This window comes from Sapajus apella, unplaced genomic scaffold (genome assembly GCF_009761245.1).
Source record: "Sapajus apella isolate SASKATOON/1434 unplaced genomic scaffold, GSC_monkey_1.0 scaffold33, whole genome shotgun sequence".
Classification (NCBI taxonomy): domain Eukaryota; kingdom Metazoa; phylum Chordata; class Mammalia; order Primates; family Cebidae; genus Sapajus; species Sapajus apella.
In genome coordinates this window covers 11,302,009-11,324,990 of record NW_022436973.1, presented here as the reverse complement: position 1 = coordinate 11,324,990, position 22,982 = coordinate 11,302,009, and the positions used below count along the sequence as shown (strand labels likewise).

Genomic DNA, 22,982 nt, shown 5'->3' with positions numbered 1-22,982 from the left:
TTACAGGCGCCCACCACCATGCCCAGCTAATTTTTTGTATTTTTAGTGGAGATGGGGTTTCACCATGTTGGCCAGTCTGGTTTCAAACTCCTGACCTCGTGATTCATCCACCTTGGCCTCCCAAAGTGCTGGGATTACAGGCGAGAGCCACCACACCTGGTTTAAGCTGATACATTTAAAAAATACATATTAAATTATTTAAAAAGCAATAAAAGGCCAGGCACTGTGGCTCATGCCTGTAATCCCAGCACTTTGAGAGGCTGAGGTGGAAGGATCACGAGGTCAGAAGTTCGAGACCATCCTGGCCAACATGGTGAAACCCCATCTCTACCAAAAAATAAAAAAATTAGCTGGGCATGGTGGTGGGTGCATATAATCCCAGCTACTTGAGAGGCTCAGGTAGGAGAATCACCACTTGAATCCAGGAGGCAGAGGTTGCAGTGAGCTGAGATTGCACCACTACACTCCAGCCTGGTGACAGAGATAGACTCTGTCTCAAATAAATAAATAAAAATAAAAAGCAATAAAGTATTACATGGTAGCATAAACTTATTTATTAATTTTTTTTTTTTTTTGGAGACATGGTCTTACTCTGTCACCCAGGCTGGAGTGCAGTAGAGTGATCTTGGCTCACTGCAACCTCCACCTCCCGGGTTCAAGTGGTTCTCCTGCCTCAGCCTCCAGAGTAGTTGGGATCACAGACTACCATGCCTGGCTCATTTTTGTATTTTTAGTAGAGATGGGGTTTCACTATGCTGGCCAGGCTGATCTCAAACTCCTGACCTCAAGTGATTTACCCACTTTGCCTTCCCAAAGTGCTGGGATTACAGGTGTGAGCCATTGTGCCCTGCCCAACATTTTTATGAGTTACAGTTATATCCCTCCCTAAAATGTACTGAGATGAGTAGTAGTTGTTTTACATTTTTGTGAATCTCTTTAACGCCTTGCTTATTAGAAAATATTTGAGTTTCCAGATCTTCTGTGTTCAATTTGTTTTGATAGATTGTTTTGGTCAAAGGATAGGAAGAAAATCCAGCCTTAGAAAGATAGGTAGTTGGAAAAGGGAAGACTTTGTGTACCCCTGAAAGAGAGTTGGGGACCCTGAGGAATACTTGAGCCCACACTTGACAACCTATGTCTCTAGGGGATTACAATATGCCTCCTTACCTTATCACAGTCTACCTTGAAGCAAAATTATACCACTTCATGTACAACTACGAGCCCTACAATCACACACTTGTTTACTCCCCGCTGATCTTTTGTGCTGCTATTTTTGTCATATATTTACTTGTAAATATGTTATAAACCTTACATTACATTCTCACTATATTTGCTTTAAATAGCTGCTTGTATGTGTGTTTTTTTTTAATTAAGACATGGAAGAAAATATTCCACATTTACCCCATTCGTCATTCCTTCTGAATTTCCATCTGGTATAATTTTCCTTCAGCCCGAGGAATGTTCTTTAGTGTTTCTTATAGTGCGGATCTGTTGGCAAAAAATTCTCTCAGCTTTTATTTATTTGAACATGTCTTTATTTCACTGTCATTTTTTAAGTAAAGTTTTACTGGATATAGAATTCTAAGTTGATCTTTTTTTCTTAAAGCACTTGAAAGATAATGTTCCTTTGTCTTCAGGCTTACATTGTTTCTGATGTGAAGTCAGCTATTCTTTTTTTTTTTTGAGACAGAGTCTCGCTCTGTTGCCCCCAGGCTGGAGCGTAATGGTGCAGTGTCGGCTCACTGCAACCTCCACCTCCCGGGCTCAAGCGATTCTCCTGCCTTAGCTTCCCACGTAGCTGGGATTACAGGCGCCCGCCACTATGCCCGGTTAATTTTTGTATTTTCAGTAGACGTGGGGTTTCTTCATGTTGGTCAGGCTGGTCTCAAACTACCACCCTCAGGTGATCTGCCTGCCTTGGCCTCCCAAAGTGCTGGGGTTTAGCTCTTCTTGTCTTCTACTCCTCTCCACCCACTTTTACCCCTATGCAATATGTCTTTTTTCTCTGACTTTTTTTTTTAGGACTGTTCTGTTTTCAGCAAGTTGACGATGGTTTACCTGGGTGTACTTTATATTGTGTCTGTCTTGCATGGGGTTAATTGAGCTTCTTGGATCTGTGAGTTGATAATTTAATCAAATTTGAAAAATGTTTAGCCATCATTTCTTCAAAAAATAGTTTCTGTCCTCTCTTCCCCATCTCTTTCTTGAACTTCAATTACATGTATGTTAGACTGCTTGATGTGATCTCACAAGTCACTGAGGTTCTTTTCTTTTTTTTTTTTTTTTTTGAGACAGAGTTTCGCTCTTGTTACCCAGGCTGGAGTGCAATGGCGCGATCTCGGCTCACTGCAACCTCCGCCTCCTGGGTTCAGGCAATTCTCCTGCCTCAGCCTCCTGAGTAGCTGGGATTACAGGCACGCACCACCATGCCCAGCTAATTTTTTTATTTTTAGTAGAGATGGGGTTTCACCATGTTGACCAGGATGGTCTCGATCTCTTGACCTCGTGATCCACCCGCCTCGGCCTCCCAAAGTGCTGGGATTACAGGCTTGAGCCACCGCGCCCGGCACTGAGGTTCTTTTCATGTACATTTTTTTTCTCTAATTCAGTTTGAACAATTTCAATTGGACTGTTTTCAAATGTACTGTTTTTCCTTCTCAATTCCCAGTCTCTTGCTAAGCACATCCGTTGGGAACTTTTTTTTTTTTTTTTTTTAATGAATGAGAGGTTCTTATGTTGTCCAGGGTGGCCTTGAACGCGTAGCCTTGCCTCCTCAAGCGCCAGGACAACTGGCCTGAGCCACCACAGCTCCCCCGCTTTTTTTTCTTCGTTGAACTTTTAATTTCAGATATTATAGTTTTCCCATCTAGAATTTCCATTTGGTTCTTTTTTGTTTGTTTGTTTTGTTTAGACAGGGTCTTGCTCTGTCACCTAAGCTGGAGTTCAGTGGTGTGATCAGCTTCAACCTCCTGGGCTCAAGTGATCCTCCCACCTCAGCTGCCCAGGTAGCTGGGATTACAGGCACATGCCACCATGTGTCTAATTTTAAAATTTTATGTAGAAATGGGGTCTCACTGTGTTGCGCAGGCTGGTCTTGAACTTCTGGGTGATCCTCCCACCTCAGCCTTCCAAAGTGTTGGGATTATAGGTGTGAGCCACTTGACTATTTGGTTCTTTTTTTTCTTTTTTTTTTTTTTTTTTGAGACAGAGTCTCGCTCTGTCACCAGGCGACAGGCTGGAGTACAGTGGCGCAGTCACGGCTCACTGCAACCTCCGCCTCCCAGGTTCAAGCAATTCTCCTGCCTCAGCCTCCCGAGTAGCTGGGACTACAGATGTGTGCCACCACGCCCAGCTAATTTTTTATATTTTAATAGAGATGGGGTTTCACCATGTTGGCCAGGATGGTCTCGATCTTTTGACCTCGTGATCCGCCCGCCTTGGCCTCCCAAAGTGCCGGGATTACAGACGTGAGCCACTGTGCCCAGCCTATTTGGTTCTTTTTTAGACTTTTTATTCCTTTTCTGCAATAACTCATCTATTTACACATTGTATCCATCTTTTCCCATACATCCTTTAACATATTTGTAATAAATTTTAAATTCCTTCTCTACTGATTCTGATAACTGGGTCATTTATGGGTTTATTTCAGTTGGCTGTTTTTCCTGTTGGTTATGCATTACACTTCCCTGCTTTGCTGTTGCATGTGTTATATTTTTAGAACTGCATTCTGGATATTGTGTATGAAAAGCAATTACGTATAATCATTTTTTAGTGTTTATATACGTATATATGCCCACATACATTCACACACTTTATAGAGTATGCGAGCGCCTTCCTCTGAGTAGCAGTTAGGCTTAGCAGCTGATCATTCAGATTCCACCTAAAGCTGAGTTGTACGTGGGTTGGGCTGCAGCTTTAATTAAATTTTGTGTACTTCAATCCAATCTCCGGCACTGCCACTTTGAGTTTGTTAGTATTTGAGCTAGGTGGAAGTTGGGCTGCAGTGCTGATTATCGTTTATTTTTATTTTTATTATTTATTTATTTTTAAATGGGAGTTTTGCTCTTATTGCCCAGGCTGGAGTGCAATGACATAATCTCGGCTCACTGCAGCCACCACCTCCTGGGTTCAAGCGATTCTCCTCCTCAGCCTCCGGAGTAGCTGGGATTACAGGCATGTGCCACCACATGTGGCTAATTTTGTATTTTTAGTAGAGATGGGGTTTCTCCATGTTGGTCATGCTGGTCTCGAACTCCTGACCTCAGATGATCTGCCAGCCTCAGCCTCCCAAAGTGCTGGGATTACAGGCGTGAGCCACCGTGCCTGACCTTTTATTTTAGAGACAATGTTTCACTATGTTGCCCAGGCTGGTCTCCAACTCCAGTTTTTCACCTGTCAACATAAAAAAATAGAGACAAATCTCTAAGTAAAAAGGTTTTATTTGGAAATAATATACAAGAGGTGGAACTGCAATCCAGGATGTCCATATAGACTAGGGTGGCCCCCAGCATGTCTGAAAACAAAGGAAAATGTTAGGGTTCTCTTGGGGAAAGAGGAGATTTAAGCAAGTTGTTTCAAAAGAAAGCTCACTGGTGCTAGCAGCAAGTTTTCTAGGAGAGCTGGTGAGTTCAGTAGCAGATTGGCGACTGTCAGTAGTCGCTAGGTGGGACTTGGGGTCCTGGAGTTCCTGTTAGGCCCGTGCAATTTCGGACTGGGCCTGAGAAAGTGTCAGTCTGGTGTTCTTGTATAGCTCCTAGCTGCCCGTGTGCTATTAGCAGTACTTGTGTCTCATGGGGTAAGCTGTGATTTGAAAACTGTTCTTATGATAGTTCTTCTTATCTGGCAAATCATGCATGAGAACCCTCCCTTCATAACCTTCCCTGGCTCTCTATTTTTTTATTTTTTATTTTTTAAGATGGAGTCTCTCTCTGTTGCCCAGGCTGGAGTGCAGTGGTGGGATCTCAGCTGACTGCAACCTCTGCCTCCCAGGTTCATGTGATTCTCTTGCCTCAGCCTTATGTGTTGCTGGGACTACAGGCGTGCACCACCATGCCCACCTAATTTTTTTTTTTTTTTAATTTTTTTGAGACAGAGTCTAGCTCAGTTGCCCAGGCTGGAGTGCAGTGATGCGATCTCAGCTCACTGCAGCCTCTGCCTCCTGGGTTCCACTGATTCTCCTGCCTCAGCCTCCCGGGTAGCTGGGATTACAGGCATGCGCCACCACGCCTGGCTAATTTTTATATTTTTAGTAGAGACAGGGTTTCACCATGTTGGCCACGTTGGTCTGCAACTCCTGACCTTAGGTGATCCCACTCACCTTGGCCTCCAAAAATGCTACAATTACAGGCATGAGCCACTGTGCCTGGCCTAATTTTTTTGTATTTTTAGTGGAGACAGGGTTTCACCATGTTGGTCAGGCTGGTCTTAAACTCCTGACCTCAAATGTTCTGCCTGCCTTGGCCTCCCTAAATGCTGGGATTATAGGCGTAAGCCACCTTGCCCGGCCCCCTGGCTCTATTTTGCCAGGGTTTGACGCAAGTGACTCCATTTTGAATCTGACAGTTTTCACATACCACTAATTATGTTAGCTCGAGGTTTTTTAGATGTTTTTATCAAGTTTAAGAAGTTCCCCTCAGAGTTTTTAAATGAATGAGTGTTAAATTTTGTCATGCTTTTCCTGCGTCAATTCATATGATCATGTGATTTCTCCTCTTTAGTCTGTTAATGTGACTGATTAAATTGATTATTATGATTATTATTTTTTGAGATAGTCTCTCTAAAGATCATTGCCCAGGCTAGAGTGCAGTGCTGCTATCTCAGCTCAGTGCAACCTCTGCCTCCCCGGTTCAGGCGTTTCTCTTTCGTCAGCCTCCTGAGTGTCTGGGACTATAGGCGTCCACCACCACACCTGGCTAATTTTTGTATTTGTTGGTAGAGATGGGGTTTCACTATGTTGGCTAGGCTGGTCTCCAACTCCTGACCTCAAGTAATCTGCCTGCCTCAGCCTCCCCACAAAGTGCTGGGATTACAGGCGTGAGCCACCGTGCCCAGCCCATTGATTAATTTTTAAATATTGAACCAGCCTTGCCTACTGGAAGGCAGGTTATGGTATATAATCCTTTTTATACATTGCTTAATTCCATTTGATAGTATTTTGTTAAAGATTTTGCATCTATATCCATAAGGGATATTTGTCTGTGGTTTACTTCTTGTGTACTGTCTTTGGTTTTGATATCAGGCTGACCTAGCTTCGCAAAATGAATTTTCAAATTCTCCCTCCTCGTCTGTTTTCTGGAAGAGATTGTGTAGGATTGGCATTAATCCTTCTTCAAATATTTGGGAAAATTCTCCCGTGGAACCATCTGGGCCTGGAGATTTCTTTTTTGGGAGGTTTTGAATTATGAATTCAATTTCCTTAATAGCTGTAGAGCTATTTGGATTCCCTATTTCATATTGGATGAGTTGCAGTAATTGTGCTTTTTGAGGAATTGGTCCATTTCATCGAAGTTGTCACATTTAGGTGTGCAGAGCCGTCAGTGGCATTTCCTTGTTGTGGCTGCGATGCCTGCTGGCCCTGCGCTGGTGGCCTGTGTTCCAGTCCTCATCTTGGGTAGTTGTTTCTTTTCTTTGTCAGTCTTGCTGACAAATAGGTTGGTCAATTTGATTGCTCTTTCCAGAGAACTTGCCTTTTATTTTGCTGATTTGCTATAATGTTTTTCGGTTTTTGATTTTATTGATTTCCAACTTGCCCCCTTTGACATCACCCCAGAGTGGGAGGGGCACCTTGTTACTGCCAGGCTGGGGAGGAAGTCCAGGCTCCACACGTGCTCTCCACTGATGCAGTGGGGGTGGGAGCCTCGTTACCGCCTGGCAGGGATGAAAGCCTGGCTCTGTCTGTGACCTTCTCTGACAGCACTGAGCAGGGGTGTTGGGCGCCCTGCTGCCACCTCAGGGGAAGTCTAGACTCCCTACACAGCCTTTGCTGGCATCACTGGGGGTGGGCCACGGATGTGTTCTGGGGGATCTGGCTGGAGTAGAGCAGTGATTGTCTAAGTCATCTGTCTGGCTGGGTCACTCTTTGCTTGGTCCTTTGCTAGAGAGGGTGTGCTTTTCTTGAAGCTTTTGTCGTCTGTGCCCATTGGCATTTCTGGGTTGGTGGCTTTTCATCTCCATGTCTGAACTATATGAGACAAAAAGGAAACCTGGGGAATTCACCACCACGTAGTTCCTGTGGTCCTGAAATACACAGCCAGTCTGCCTTCTTCTCTTTCGGTCTTAAATTTGTTTTGTCGATGATGTCTTGAGTTTTCAGTTGTATCAGTAGGAGGAACAGGAGAAAGTACATCTGCTTCATCTTCCCAGGTGATTGTCAGGAAAGGGCTTTGCAAACCCTTCTCATTTCTCGTAAGGGTTAGTCACGGCACATGTAAAGCCGCTAGATCACGCCTGGCACATAGTAGGCTTGGATACATTGATCGTTATTTTCCAATGATTTGAAGATTCTATAATTCTCAATTTGATTATGCTAAGTGTTATCAGTCTCTAATGCTAAATTCTGAAATACAGTATGGAACTTTCCAGGTATGGAACTTGACTTCTCTTCCTCCCACTTTTTTCCTCTCCCTGCGCCATCTTAGGAAAATCATTAATCCTGAGCAAATGTTCATTGCCTTACCTTGCAGAGAGCAGGGAGCACCAATCCGGTTCAAGACCGCCCTCATGAACACACTCATGGATGTCCTTCGCCACAGACCAGGATGGGTGGAAGTGAAGGAGTAAGACATTCCCCAGCCTTGTCCCTCCTTCCCTTTGTCTCACAGGTCCTTGTCTTCCTTGGTTTTTCTCCCAGTTCCCCTGGGTGGCTACTGAATTGTCCTAAAGTGGCTGTGACATTTATTCAACACCCACAATGTGCCAGGCACATTATCGCTATCATCTGTGTCTTATTTAAGCCTTTCAACTAAACCCATAAGATAAGATTATGTTCGGAGTTATTAAACCAATTGCTTAAGGTCACACAGCATGTCAGCATCAGAGCAGGATTCAAACCCAGGCGCATTTGTGTCCTGTGGCTTTCAGCAGAGACTAGGAATGCAGCTACCACAGACCTGTGGCCTGGATTCTCCAGTGACGGGTCCAGATCAAGAACTGCTCATCCCTGGGCACTTGCTGGTTCTGTGACTTTGGCCCGTAAGCCTGTCTTTCTTTTCTTTATGCTGGCCTCTGGAGATACTGATTGAGACAAACCAGCATGTGATGCCAGCACAGAGTAGGTACTATTAGTGAGGGCTAGGGTTTGGATGCATGCAGTGGAAACCCAAAGTAAAAGAGGCTTCGACTTGCTAGAATTTTATCTGTCCCATCGAAGTCCATATGTAGGAGGTTCAGCGATGGTCAGGGGGCCCCACAGAAATGTGGGATCCATTTGCTTCTGTCTTTCCACTCTACTATCCCTTAGGTGAGGCCCTTGTTTTTCATAGTTCAAGGTGGAGCTCCAGCCTCGTAGGCAAGAGGCAAGAAAAGGTATAGGCCAGGTTCAGTGGCTCACACCTATAATTCCAGCACTTTGGGAAGCCAAGGTGGGAGGATCGCTTAGGTCCTGGAGTTCAAGACCAGCCTGAGCAACGTGGCTTTTGTAAAGACCCTGTCTCTACAAAATATTTTTTAAAAAGTTAGCCAGACATGGTGGTGTGTGCCTGAAGTCCCAGCTACTTGGGAGGCTGAGGTGGGAAAATTGCTTAAGCCTGGGAGGTTAAAGCTGTGAGGCTGCAGTGAGCTATGATCACACCACAGCACTCCAGCCTGGGTGACAGAGTGAGACCCTGTCTAAAAAAAAAAAAAAAAAAAAAAAAGAAAGAAAGAAAGAAAGAAAAAGAAAAAGAAAGAAAGGTCAAGCCCATCCCTTGAAGGACACAACCCAGGAGTCTCTCACGGCTCACTGGCCAGACCTTAACTGTGTGGCCACACCCAGCTACAAGGGAATCTGGCAAATGTAGCTTTTATTCTAGGAAATATAGGCTACGTTTTCCCAAGTAAATGCTGAGAATTCCTTTACTGTAGAGAGGGGGAAAGGGATAGGAGGGGCAGCTGCCCTGCTGCGTGGTGCTCAGGAGATAGTTGCTGCATAACAACAGCTAAGCCTGCGGGACACTGTAGCATTTTACATGCACTATCTTTTAAGCATCCCAACACATCTTCCAGGTAGGTGTTATCATCATCCCCATTTTACTAATGAGAAAACTGGGCACAAAGTAGTGAAAATGCCTTGTTTGAGGTCACTCAGCTTATGAGGGCTTGGGCTGGGATTTGCACCTAGTCCGCTGCCTACAGAGCCACAGCCTCATCTTTCAGTGGCTTCTCAGTGGATGAGAGCATCAGATTAGCAGGTGTTATAAACCTGTGATTCCCACTGCCTGGGCCTGAGTCCAGCAGGAAAGCTTTACTAAACCATCCCACAAAAAATAGGAGTTGGCTGTGGTGCAGGTAACCCAAGACACCAGCATCCTCTTTTTAGGGCTTTGGGGAATATTACAACAGTGACAGTGATGCTGATGGTGTGGTGATGGCAGCCCTTGTGGATTTGCCTTCTTGGTTCTCTTGTGATCATGCTAATAGCAGCATGGGGTTTCCTTCCCTGGATCCAGAGGAACTGATGTCATGAAAGGTGTGTGGGGGAGTTGGGAGGAGAGTTGGAGGAGAGTGAGGTGACTGGCAGGTGGGGGTTGTGTAGGGGAGGGAGAGCAATGTCACCACCAGGTGTGTGACCTCTGTCCACTCCCTGCCGCTCCCCAGCCTCTCCTCAATGGGCAGGGGAAGAGAGTCTGAGGATTTGTCTGGTGCTGACAGGGTGGGAGCCCAGGAAGCAGGATGCTCCATGGCTGATCCCACATTGTCTCAAAGATCCTTAAATCAGGAAGGGCCCAGAGGCCAGGGTCTTTTCCTTCAACACAGCTCTGTGAATCCAAGGCCTCATCCTTTAGGACCTAAGCTGGGTCTGGGATTTCCAGACAGAATCAGGTCTCAGTTCAGACTGCCAGCCGGTCAGGTCAGTTTAGAACGGATGTGGCTAGAGCTGTCCCTTCCCTTGCTTCCGCCTGAGAAAGATACATGACACCTTGGAACGGCAGCAGCCGTCCTCTGACCCCCGAGGTGATGAGCCTGAGGACAAGTTAAGGATGGCAGAATGGATGCTTCCCTGGCAGGGGAAACGCCACGATTGGAAGGAGGTTTTCTCAGGGCAAGGCTCATGTATTCCACTCCAGATGTGCTCAGCCCTGCGATTATCTCCAATGTGGGAAACTTGATTGCGTCATTTATGATGATTGGAGACTGGGAAGAACCAGGATCTCCACTAGAAAGAACCTGGATCTCCACTGACCTTGTTAAGCAGCTTGGTGTCTTCCTAGGTGAATTAAGAGCAACTTGATTGTGACAGTCATGAAAATGGTGTGCACAGGAATGAACTTGTGGTCTCAGAACAGAATATAAAATCCACCCTGTGACCTCCACAGCCCTGCTTGATTGGGTCCTGCCCAACTTTTCAGTGTCATCTCTGACTTCTTTCCTTCTGCCCTGGCTTTTCTTCGTGTTCTTGAACATGCTCTTCCCAACCTCAGGGACCCAGGCCTGCTACAACCTTCTCCCCATTGCTTTTGACCAGGCTGCTCCTTCTCACCCTTCAGATCTCAGCTGAAAGGTCCCTTCCACAGGGTGACTCCACCCAGCGTAGGTCCCTCAGCTACCCTGCCTCACGGCCTCTGCTGGACCACGTGGCGGTTCACTTCACAGTTCTTCATTACAGAGTTGCTTGTTTCCTTGTTCATTGTTAATCTTCCCCAGAGGGTTGTGTGCACCACCTGGCAAGGTGTGCTGTCTCCTCCTGTATCATTGGCATCCAACATCGTCTCTGACACAGAGATAACCTCAACACATACATGTTGGAAAAACAAATGAATGAATGAATGGTAACATGTTGTTTACTCATTCACCCATTCAATATACAGGCCTTCTGCTGGGTGCTGGAGGAGGACTGAGGCATGGGTCATTAACCCAGTTCATACACTCATATTGCTTAAAAGCCAGTGCTATTTTTTAATGAAAACAGAGCCTCAGAAAACAGCTCTTGAACTGACAGACATCCGCAGTCTTCCTGGTCAGGGGAACAGACCTCAGGGTATTGATGGCAGCAAAGGTCCCAGTTGAGAGATCTGGAGATTACCTTTTGCAACCCTATCCTTTATCTCTTTGGACATTTTTTCTCCCAATTTAAAATAGATATTTTATTACTTTCTTTTTATTTTATTATTATTTATTTATTTTGAGACAAGGTCTCTCTCTGTCACCCAGGCTGAAGTGCCGTGGCATGATCTTGGCTGACTACAACCTCTGCCTCCTGGGTTCAAGTGATTCTCATGCCTCAGCCTTCCAAGTAGCTGGGACTACAGGCGCATGCCACTATGCCTGGCTAATTTTTGTATTTGTAGTAGAGATGGGGTTTCACTGCGTTGGCCAAGCTGGTCTCAAACTCCTGACCTCAAGTGATCCTCCCATGTCGGCCTCCCAAAGTGCTGGGATTACAGGTGTGAGCAACCACACCCAACCTTATTACTCTATTTTTAGACCTGATTATTTTAACAAACTGCATGTCGAACTTAATTTTCCCATTCTTTTTAAATTAAGAAATAATATATATATATAATAACCATTTAAATATAGAATTTTGGCTGGGCGCAGTATATGTATGTATATAGTGTATATATATCTACAAATTTATGTATACACACACACACACACACACATACAATTTCATGTCTTTCAGTATATTCACCAAGTTGTGTAATCATCACCACTCTCTTTTTTTGAGATGGAGTTTTACTCTTGTTGTCCAGGCTGGAGTGCAATGGCACGATCTCAGCTCACCGCAACCTTTGCCTCCCATGTTCAAGCGATTCTCCTGCCTCAGCCTCCCAAGTAGCTGGGATTACGGGCATGCACCACCACACCCAGCTAATTTTTGTATTTTTAGTAAAGACGGGGTTTCACCACGTTGGCCAGGCTGGTCTCAAACTCCTTACCTTGTGATCCGCCCACCTCGGCCTTCCAAAGTTCAGGGATCACAGGTGTGAGCCACCATGCCTGGCCAATCATCACCACATTTTTTTCCCACATACCCGCTGTGTCAAAACCATTATCTAATTCCAGAACACTTTCATCATCCCAGGAATAAACCCCATATCCACTAGCAGTCATTCCCATTTCTCCCTCCCTCCAGCCCCTGTCTTGGGCCCTGTCTCTATCTATTCTGGACACATCATATAAGTGGAATTACACAATATGTAACCTTTTGCCTGTCTTCTTTCACTTAACATATTGTTTTTAAGGCTCATCCATGTAGCAGTATGCATCAGTACTTCATTCCTTTTTCGTTTCTTGTTTTGTTTTTATTTTGAAACAGGGTCTCACCTTGTCACCCAGGCTGGAGTGCAGTTGCGCAATCATGACTTACTGCCGCCTCGACTTCCTGGGTTCAAGTGACTCTCCTGCTTCAGCCTCCTGAGTAGCTGGGACTTCGTTCATTTTATGACTATGACAGTAGAATAATATTCCACTTTGTAGGAGTACCACATTTATTTATTTATTCATTAGTTGATAGGCATTTAGGTTATTTCCACCTTTGGGCTGTTATACATAATGCTGCCGTGAACATTCATGTATGAGTTTGAATGGACATGTGTTTTCACTTTTTGTGGGTGTATACCTAGCGGTGGAGTGGCTGGGTGATACGATAACTCTATGTTTAACTTTTTTAGGAACTGCTAGATTGTTTTCTGAAGTAGCTGCACCATTTTACATTCTCACCAGGAGTATATGAGGGTAGTTTTTCCACATACTCACCAACTCTCATTATTATTCATCTTTTTTTTTTTTTTGGAGAAGGGGCCTCTCTCTGTCACCTAGGCTGGAGTGCAGTGGTACAACCACAGCCAACTACAACCTTGACCTCCTGGGCTCAAGTGACCCTCCCACTTCAGCCTCCTGAGTGATTGGGGACTACAAACACATGCCACCATACCTTGCTAAATATTTTACAATTTTTTTGTAGAGACAGGGTCTCATTATGTTGCCTAGACTCATCTCAAACTTGTGGAGTTAAGTGATCCTCCTGCCTCTGCCTCCCAAAGTGTTGAGATTATAGGTGTGAACCACTGTACCCACCCTCACATTTGTTATGGCCATCCTAGTGAATATGAAGTGGTATCGTTGTGGTTTTGATTTGCATTTCCCTGATGGCTAACGATTTTCAGACTCTTTTTACGTGCTTATTGTCCATTTATAAATCTTCCTTGAAGAAATATCTATTGCTCATGTTTAAATTTAGTTGTCTCTTTATTTTCAAGTTATAAGAATTCTATCTTATGAGAGTATTCTTATTTATGATTTGCAAATATTTTATTCCATTTTATGAATTACCTTTCTGCTTTCTTGATTGTGCCTTTTGAGGTAAAAACTTTTGAATCTTGATGAAGTCCAGTTGACCTGTTTTTTCTTTGTTGCTTATGCTTTTGGTATCATCTAAAAAACCATTGCCTAATCCAAGGTCACAAAGATTTACTTGCATGTCTTCTTCTAAGAGTTTTATAGTGGGCCGGGCACGGTGGCTCAAGCCTGTAATCCCAGCACTTTGGGAGGCCGAGGCGGGTGGATCACGAGGTCAAGAGATCGAGACCATCCTGGTCAACACGGTGAAACCCCGTCTCTACTAAAAATACAAAAAATTAGCTGGGCATGGTGGCGCGTGCCTGTAATCCCAGCTACTCAGGAGGCTGAGGCAGGAGAATTGCCTGAACCCAGGAGGCGGAGGTTGCAGTGAGCCGAGATCGCGCCATTGCACTCCAGCCTGGGTAAAAAAAGGGAAAACCCCTCTCCAAAAAAAAAAAAAAAAAAAAAGAGTTTTATAGTTTTAGCTCTTACATCTAGGTCTTTGATTTAATTTTATATGGTGTGAGGTAGGGGTCAAACTATAATATTTTTAAATACTTATTTTTTTAAGTTTTTTATTTTAAAATAACTTTAAACCTACAGAAAAGTTTAAAAAATAGTTCATAGCGTCCTCTTTTAGCAGCTTCACTAGCTTTCTCTGTTAGCAGCTTATGTAATCATAGTACATTTGTCAAAGTCAGGACATTAACATCGATATGTTACTGTTAACTAAGCTGCAGACATCATTTGAATTTCACCAGTTTTTTTCCACTAATGTCCTTTTTCTGTTCCAGAATCGAATCCAGGATTCCTCTTTGCATTTAATTGACCTTTTTTTTACCTCAAATATATTTCAGTTCCTTGGTCTTTGTCTTTCATGCCCTTCACATTTTTGGAAGAGTACGTTTTGTAGAATGGCCCTTGAATTGGATTTGTCTGATGTTCTTTCATTGTGAGGCTATGCATTTTGGCAAGAATACCACAGAAATGATGCTCTGGTATTCTTGATGCTTCCCAATGGAACTCATGAGGGGGTTTGTGATGCCATATGTCTTATCACTGGTTACAGTACCTTGATGACCATTAGATTAAGGTGGTGTCTGCCAGGTTTCTCCAATGTAAATTAACTTTTTAAAATAATTAATAAGTATCTTGTGGGCAGATACTCTGAGACTATGCAAATATCTTGTTCCCAACAAACTTTCACACAACGTTTTTAGCATTTTTCAGTAATTCTTTTTTTTTTTCTTTTTTTTGAGACAGGGTCTCACTCTGTTGCCTAGGCTGGAGTACAGTAGTATAATCATGGCTCACTTCAGCCTTGACCCTCTGGGCTCAAGTGATCCTCCCACTTCAGCCCCCTGAGTAGTTGGGACTACAGGCTTGTGCCACCATGCCTGGCTAATTTTTGTATTTTTTGTAGAGATGAGGTTTACCCATGTTGACAGGCTAGTCTCAAACTCCTGGGCTTAAATGATCCTTCTGCTTTGGCCCTGCAACATGCTGGGATTACTGGCGGAAGCTACCATGCCTGGCCTTTTCTGAGGATTCTTGCCTAAATCTATTACGATTATAATAATTGCAAAATGGTTACTCTCTCTCATTCCTTCTACATGTATTAGGTGGCATTCTTCTGTAGAGAAAGGTTTTTTCTTCCTGCCCCTTGTTTAATTATTTAGTATCAGTTTGGCTCATTGCAGTCTATCATCTTGCCTAGAGGTTACCACTCCTAGATTTTCCCAATAGGAAACTGAGGCCCAGAGAAGAGGGCAAGGTCATGTAAGTGCCAGTGACTGTGACAAGACCAGAATCAGGGCTCTTGACTCCTGGTCTACTGCTCCTTGTGCTGCACAACATGGCCTGGTACAAACATCAGGGTGGAGAAAAGGCAGGACTGGGCATCTAGATGAGGCCCAAGCCAGCCAGCTGGGAATCTGTGGCTCTATGGTGTCTGAGGGTTTATAGAGCACACAGCCATTTCTTTTTTTTTTTTTTCCCCAAGATGGTGTCTCACACTTTTGCCCAGGCTGGAGTGCAATGGTGCAATTTAGGCTCACTGCAACTTTTGCTTCTTGCCTTTAGTAATCCAAGTAGCTAATATTACAGGAATATGCTACCATGCCCAGCTCATTTTTGTATTTTTTAGTAGAGACAGGGTTTCACCATGTTGGCCAGGCTGGTCTTGAACTCCTGGCCTCAGGTGATCCACCCGCCTGGGCCCCCCCCAAAGTGCTGGGATTACAGACATGAGCCACCACACCCGGCCAGCACATGGCCATTTCTCCAGTAGGTTTCCATCAGTTCTTGAAACTGTTCTTCAGAACCACTGTGCCTGGGGCAAAAGCCACAAGGGAGGTTTGGAGAAGGACCAGGCCCCAGATTTTCATGAGTAACTAGGACAAAATTTGGAAACCATAGATTTCTGGTTCCAGTGTCATTCTGTTACGGTGCGTCACGTCACCACATCTGTTCATGGTGTGTGCACAGATGAACATCTCTGGACATCTCTGAGCTCAGTGAAAGGCTGGGCCTGCCTGCCTTAAAGCCTCTCTGCACATGGTGTGACATTCAGGAGAAACACCAACCCAGCAGCCACAAGGAGAAGCAATTTATATCTTTAGTTCTTTGAAAATTCCAAAGGGAGCCGGGTGCAGTGGCTCATGCCTGTAATCCCAACACTTCGGGATGCTGAGGCGGGTGGATAACCTGAGGTCAGAAGTTCAAGACCAGCCTGGCCAATATGGAGAAACCCCATCTCTACTAAAAAAATTACAAAATTAGCCAGGCATGGTAGCACATGCCTGTAATCCCAGCTGCTCGGGAGGCTGAGGCAGGAGAATTGGTTGAACCTGGGAGGCAGAGGTTGTGGTGAGCCAAGATTGCGCCATTGCACTCCAGCCTCGGCAACAAGAGGGAAACTCCATCTCCAAAAAAAAAAAGTTCTAGAGGGAGCCCCATTTACAACACAAGGCCCAACTGCTTGGCCATTGTTCCAGTTGCTATGGCTGTGTAACAGATCCCAAAACTTAGCTGCTTAAGACAGCATTGCATTAGGCACAGGGCTCCTGTGAGTCAGGGACTCTTGCAGGACACAGCGGGACTGGCCTGTCTATAACACTGGGAGCATCAGCTGGGAAGAGCCCAGATCCAGAGGTCACTTGATGGCAGGAGTTGTCTGAGGGCATCTGACTCACAGGTGCAGCAGTTGGTGCTAGCTGTCTGCAGGGATCTCACTAGGGCAGACACCCGAAGAAGATTTCATGGGTTTTTCTTGTGGCCTCACAAGGAGACCTTCAGACACACAGCCGCTGGGTGAGGGATACGGTGTAGGCATCTTTTGGAAATACAGTCTGCCTCAGCATCCTCCCCGTTGGTCCTGTTCAGGGCCTGTTCATTCCTCACCCCAAGGTGATGGTAATGTCTCTTCATTTTTCTCTATTTCTGCCTCAAACCTCCTCAAGATATCTTTTAAAACTCAGCCTACTTGTCTGTAATAGAGAAAAGGGGTGGGGAGTAAGGGAGACAAACTAAACACCTTTTTTTTTTTTTTTTTTGAGATGGGCTCTCAACTCTGTCACCCAGGCTGGAGTACAGTGGTGCGATCTTGGCTCACCACAACCTCCACTGCCCTGCTCAAGTGATCCTCCCACCTCAGCCTCCTGAGTAGCTGGGACCACCACTCCTGGCTAATTTTTTGTATTTTTGGTAGAAATGGGGTTTCATCATGTTGGCCAGGCTGGTCTCAAACTCCTGAGCTCAAGCAATCTGTCCGCCTTGGCCTCCCAAAGTGCTGGAATTACAGGCATGAGCTGCCACACCCAGCCGCAAACACCTTTTATTTTTAATTAATTAATTAATTTCTGAGATGAAGTCTCACTCTGTCACCTGGGCTAGAGTACAATGGTGTGATCTCGGCTCACTGCACCTCCACCTCCCAGGTTCAAGCGACTCTCCTGCCTCGGCCTCCTGAGTAGCTGGGATTACAGGTGCTCGCCACCACACCCAGCTAATTTTTGTATTTTTAGTAGAGACAGGGTTTCACCATGTTGGTCAGGCTGTTCTCAAACTCCTGCCCTAAAGTGCTTCTTCTGCCTTGGCCTGCCAAAGTGCTAGGATTACAGGTGTTAGCCATCACGCCCAGCCCCAAACACCTTTTAATAAGAAAATGGATATACTGTGGTATGTTCACCCAATGGAATGGGAAATGGCAGTTAGAATGACTGAATTAGACTCCTATGTATCAAAAGAATTGATCTCCAAAACAAAAGCTTGCTGGAAAAAAGGGTGTGTGAAAAGAAACAGACAGGAGTATTTCTAAACACAGAGGTTGGACTCTGGAGCTCGAGGGCCTGGGTTCAAATCCTGCTCCGCCACTTACTAGATTCGTGAACTAGGTGAGTTGCTCTGTGTGCCTGCCTCCATTTTCTCATCCATAAAATGGGCATAATAACAGAACCTAACGCTTCGGGTTGCATTGAGGATCCATGAGTGAATATTTGTGAAGTACTTAGAGCAGTGCCTGGTATGTGGTAAGCAATAAGTATTGGCATTCAGTTTAAAATCATGACAAACAATGCTATGTGCCATGATGCATGAATACACACACACACACACACACACACACACATATATATATATATCCATGATGGCACTATAAGGCCACTGAATAGAAATGATAGCACACCAAACTCAGGCTAATGGTTTCCTTTATGGCAGGAGAGAAGGAGATAGAATCAGGCAGGGATGGATGGGGGCTTCAGTTATATTGTACTTTCTTTTTCTTTGAGACAGAATCTCCGCCTGTCACCCAGGCTTGAGTGCAGTGGCGTGATCTCAGCTCACTGCAACCTCTGCCTCCTGAGTTCAAGCGATTCTCCTGCCTAAGCTTCCCAAGTAGCTGTGTGTGCCATCACATCGAGCTAATTTTGTATTTTTAGTAGAGACGTGGGTTCATCATGTTGGCCAGGATGGTCTCGATCTCCTGACTGTGTGATCCGTCCACCTCAGCCTCCCAAACTGCTGGGATTACAGGCGTGAGCCACCGTGCCCAGACTGTACTTTTTTACTTAAAAAAATTATGAACAGTCATGATGGTGTTTATTTCCTGTGGCATCTTTTTCAAGCACCTCCTCCCCACATCCAGGGTCTGACACCCAGATTTGGTAGATTGGCCCGGTTTCCCCTCCCTCTCCCTGGCATGGTGGTAGAGAATGGGATCGGAATTTGGAGCCGGCAGAGCTGGTTGTGGGTCCTGCTGCTGCCATGTCCTCAGTGAGCAAGGCCATCCCACTTTAGAGCTCTGGGGATGATCCAAGTCACCTTTGGGGGCTGCTCTGAGGATTTCATGAGTGGAGAGCTTTAACTGGGAGGGGCCTGCAAACGTTAGCTCATTCCACTGAGGGCTGCAGGTGTGTCGACTGAATAAGAACAAGTGAGGCCGAGGGGCTATCGCACCACAGAGGGTAGCCGGGACTGTGGTCTGGGGAGGACGTGCTCTATCTAAAGGGGTGTCGGCCCCTCAGCCCAGCCAGTAGGTGCCAGGAGGCCCTCTGGGCTCAGTGACAGCTCAAGGGAAGCCAGCCACCTGGATTTCTGTGGGAACATTTCCATGGTTTTTGCTCTGGTCTAACAAAGCACATTTAGGCCGGTAGCACCCATGGCTACCTCCAAGAGATTCCAGAGGGACGCACTGCTACCTAACCTTCCTCAAGCCCCCGAGCAGCACTTCCCTGGGCCTTGCAGTGCCAAGGTCCTCAGATAATGACCTTTATCCCCACCCCACCCCCAGCGAAGGGGAGTGGGATTTCTACTGGTGTGATGTCAGCTGGCTCCGGGAGAACTTTGACCACACCTACATGGACGAACACGTTCGGATCAGTCACTTCCGGAACCACTACGAGGTGAGCTGGGCAGGCAGGCGAGGACTGAGCCAACCAACTCATGTCACTGGGTGTGGCCACGAGCGGGAGCTGGTTTTCGGGGTACAAGGACCAGAACGGAAAAGTGTACTGGAATGTGGGTTGCAAGGCTGGGTGGGGAGCATGCGGGCGGGACCTGTGGAGAGCCAAATGGTTTGGGGGCTTAGGGATCTAAGGCCTGAGGATTATTGGAGGTCATAGGCGGGTTGGAGTTTCAGCACCAAGATTTGAGAATCAAGCTGGTTTGGGCGTGCAAGGTCTGAAGGGAGAGGATGCATGAACAATTATGGTGATTTCAGGGTAAAGGCAAGTTGAGAAGTTTGGGGTCTAAAGGTGGGAAGCAGATCTAGGAGAAACAGGACTGGAGGAGGCAGTGGTGGGAGATTTTTAAAGATTAGTGTAGTTTAGTGGTTAAAAGCATGAATTTTGGAGTCAAGACAGGCCCTGGGCAAATCCTGGCAGTGCAGCTCCTTCCTTGCTCTGGGCAATTGACTTAACCTATCTAAGTCCCAGTTTTCTCATCTGTGAAGTGGGGATAATTCTAGACTAGCAGGCTCTTTCTGGGTTAAAGTTACTCTTACTGTTGCTATTTTGTGGGCCAGAGCCTGGAGGCTGCAGGGTGGCTGGTGGTTGGGTGGGGCTGGGAGGGGAGCGGGGTGGTGAGCAGGAGCTAATGGCCACCTGCCCTTCCTGCTGCCCAGCTGACCCGCAAGAACTACATGGTGAAGAACCTGAAGCGGTTCCGGAAGCAGCTAGAACGTGAGGCGGGAAAGCTGGAGGCAGCCAAGTGCGACTTCTTCCCCAAAACCTTTGAGTTGCCGTCCGAGTACCACCTGTTTGTGGAGGAGTTTCGCAAAAACCCAGGAATCACCTGGATCATGAAGCCTGTGAGTGCCCAGTGCCTGGGGCTAGATGGGAGGGAATGAGTCCCAGGTGCCAGAGCAGGGATCAGGTGCCGACCCTGCCTGGGAATTCAGCCTCAGATGCAGTCTGTCTTCCCGAAGGGCCAGCCTTAGCCCTTCTTCTCTGCAGTGTGTGGACCCAGCAGCTGGCACACATTAGGTGCTCAATAAGTGTTTACTGAATGCACAAGTGATCTTTAGGATGCCAGGGCAGGGACTCTGGAATCTCTTCCTGACATGCCAAATGCTTTACCTGCATTACCCCAGTGCTCATAGTGACCCTCAGGGGAGGGATCAAGGCCCCATTTTAGCAATGAAGAACTTGAGCCCTGCTTATTCACGCATTCCACAAATACTTACTGAGCATGTGCCACATGCCAGGCACAGACCCAGGCGCTGAAGACACAGCCCTCAGCAAGTCAGCCTGGGGCTCTGCCCTTCTTGCGGGCAGACAGTAAGCAAACAGAGGAGACCTGTGTGGTTGTAGTGTGCTGTTATTTTATTTTTATTATTTTTGAGACAGAGTTTTGCTCTTGTTGCCCAGGCTGGAGTGCAGTGGTCCGATGTCAGCTCACTGCAACCTCCGCCTCCTGGGTTCAAGCAATTCTCCTGTCTCAGCCTCCTGAGGAGCTGGGATTACAGGTGCCTGCCACTGTGCCCAGCTAATTTTTGTATTTTTATTAGAGATGGGGTTTCACCATGTTGGCCAGGCTGGTCTCGAACTCCTGACCTCATGATCTGCCCGCCTCAACCTCCCAAAGTGCTGGGATTACAGGTGTAAGCCACCGCGCCCAGCCAGTTGTGCTGTTATTAAGGAGAATAGTGTCAGCAGAGGGAGCCACAGGAGGCTCTCCCTGGCTGGGCAGGCTTCTCAGAAGTGAGAGATTGGACTCCCAGCACTTTGAGAGGCTGAGGCGGGCAGATCACCTGAGGTCAGGAGTTCGAGACCAGCCTAGCCAACATGGTGAAACCCCATCTCTACTAAAAATACAAAAATTAGCCAACCTTGATGGCGGACGCCTGCAATCCCAGCTCCTCGGGAGGCTGAGGTAGGAGGCTCGCTTGAATCTGGGAGGTGGGGGTTGCAGTGAGCCGACATCACACGCATTGCATTCCTGCCTGGGGGACAGAGCAAGACTGTCTCAAAAAAAAAAAAAAAAAAAAAAAAAAAAAAGAAAAAGAAACTGAAGGTGAGGGTGACAGTACACCTACCAATTACTCAGCCTTTTCTGGTGCCATGCCACCGTAGCCTTGAATGGCATCATCAAAGCCCTCTTAGGTTTTTTAGGCTGGAGAATGTTCCAGGCCCCAGGGAAGGAGTGGGAGGGAGGAGGGAGCAGCCCTTTCCTGTGGAGCTGAAGACTGGCATCTGGTGTTGGCTGATGCAGAGTTAGCCAAAAACACAGGTGCTTGGAGGGGAACTGACTTGAGGCTGGCAAAAACAATGGCTGCTCCCACCAGGCATGGCGCCAGGCTGTACCTGAGCCTCCAAGGTTCTTCCCCTGGTCCATCCTGCCTCTCCCATGTCTAGGGAAGGCGCAGGGAGGCAGGTTATGGCTGGAGCAGCAGGGATGAGGCTGATGAGCTCGGAGTGCTGTGACCCCCTGGGCGGATTCCAGCTCCCAGTATTATCCTCTCAGACAAATGGTAATTTGTGCTAATTGGGAACAGCACTTGCATATTAAATTGATTCCATTCCCAGCCCACAGCCTTTGTTAGCAGACACAACGACAGCTACAGCTGTAATTAAGAGGAGGCATCTTGGCTCTGTGTGTCTGTGTGTGTATCCTTTCTCCCAAATCGCGGGGCACACTGTCTGCGGGGTGGAGAGTGGGCGCTTCTGTGCTTCTAGTCATTTCTGGCTTGGGTTGTAATTCTGTGTCCACCGCTCACAAGCTGTATGACCCTGAGCAGGTCACCTGACCCCTTTAAGTCCCTCTGGGTTCATTTCTTCATCTGTAAAATGGAATTAACGAGTGTGTCTACCTTACAGGATTGTGAGAGAGTTCAGGGAAGTTACACACGTTCAGCACATGAATTATACAAGTTATATCAAGGGCTTGGCGTTAGGTGCCTGATAATTGATCGTTTTCATTGTTATTTCCAAGAGTCTAGGAAACACCTTGTCTTTGCTCTATGCTCAGGAAAGCACCAGGTCAGTGTTTCTCAAACCCTATGGTGCCCCTGCCATCCAGGGACCCGGTTCAATGCAGAGCCTGATTCACAGGTCTGGGTGGGGCCTGGGAACCTGAATTTCTAGCCAGTTCCCAGGACATGCCAGTGCTGCTGGTCTCTGCATACACTTTTGAGTTTCGAGATTGTGCAGCAGCGGTTCTCAAACTTGAGGGTGTGGCAGAATCTCCGGAAAAGCTTGTTGAAGCATCCCACCCACCCCAGACTGTCTGAGTCAGTTGGCCTGGTGAGAGCCTGAGAATTTGCATTTCTAGCAAGTTCCCAGGTATAGTAGGGTTCTCCAGAGAAAGGAAAGCATTAGGGGGTGTGTGTGTGTGTCTGTGTCTGTGTGTTTAAGGAATTGGCTCATGCAATATTGTAAGGGCTGGCAAGTCTGCAATCTGCAGGGCAGGCCAGCAGGATGGAACTTCAGGCAGGATTTCTGTGTTACAGTTTTGAGGCAGAATTGCTTCTTTTTTTTTTTTTTTTTTTTTTTTTTTTTTTTTTTTTT

At 46.3% G+C, this 22,982-nt stretch overlaps 1 protein-coding gene and 1 non-coding gene across 7 annotated transcripts in view; both read left to right on the top strand.

Moving 5' to 3' along the window:
• The window catches only part of TTLL9 (tubulin tyrosine ligase like 9), a 74,291-nt gene that overhangs the window by 19,744 nt on the left and 31,565 nt on the right, over positions 1-22,982 (top strand). For 3 of the 6 annotated variants that reach the window (XM_032295298.1, XM_032295297.1, XM_032295294.1), the window contains exons 3-5: positions 7,683-7,775; positions 19,268-19,379; positions 20,099-20,284. In XM_032295298.1, coding sequence (XP_032151189.1) covers positions 7,720-7,775; positions 19,268-19,379; positions 20,099-20,284 — 354 coding nt within the window. In that variant the 5' untranslated portion in view covers positions 7,683-7,719. The remainder of the gene's footprint in view (positions 1-7,682; positions 7,776-19,267; positions 19,380-20,098; positions 20,285-22,982) is intronic. The other 3 variants (XM_032295299.1, XM_032295296.1, XM_032295295.1) reach the window with 2 other exon arrangements.
• LOC116563057 lies at positions 10,188-10,352 on the top strand. Its single transcript, XR_004274196.1, has one exon. It is a non-coding gene; the product is annotated as a U1 spliceosomal RNA (small nuclear RNA).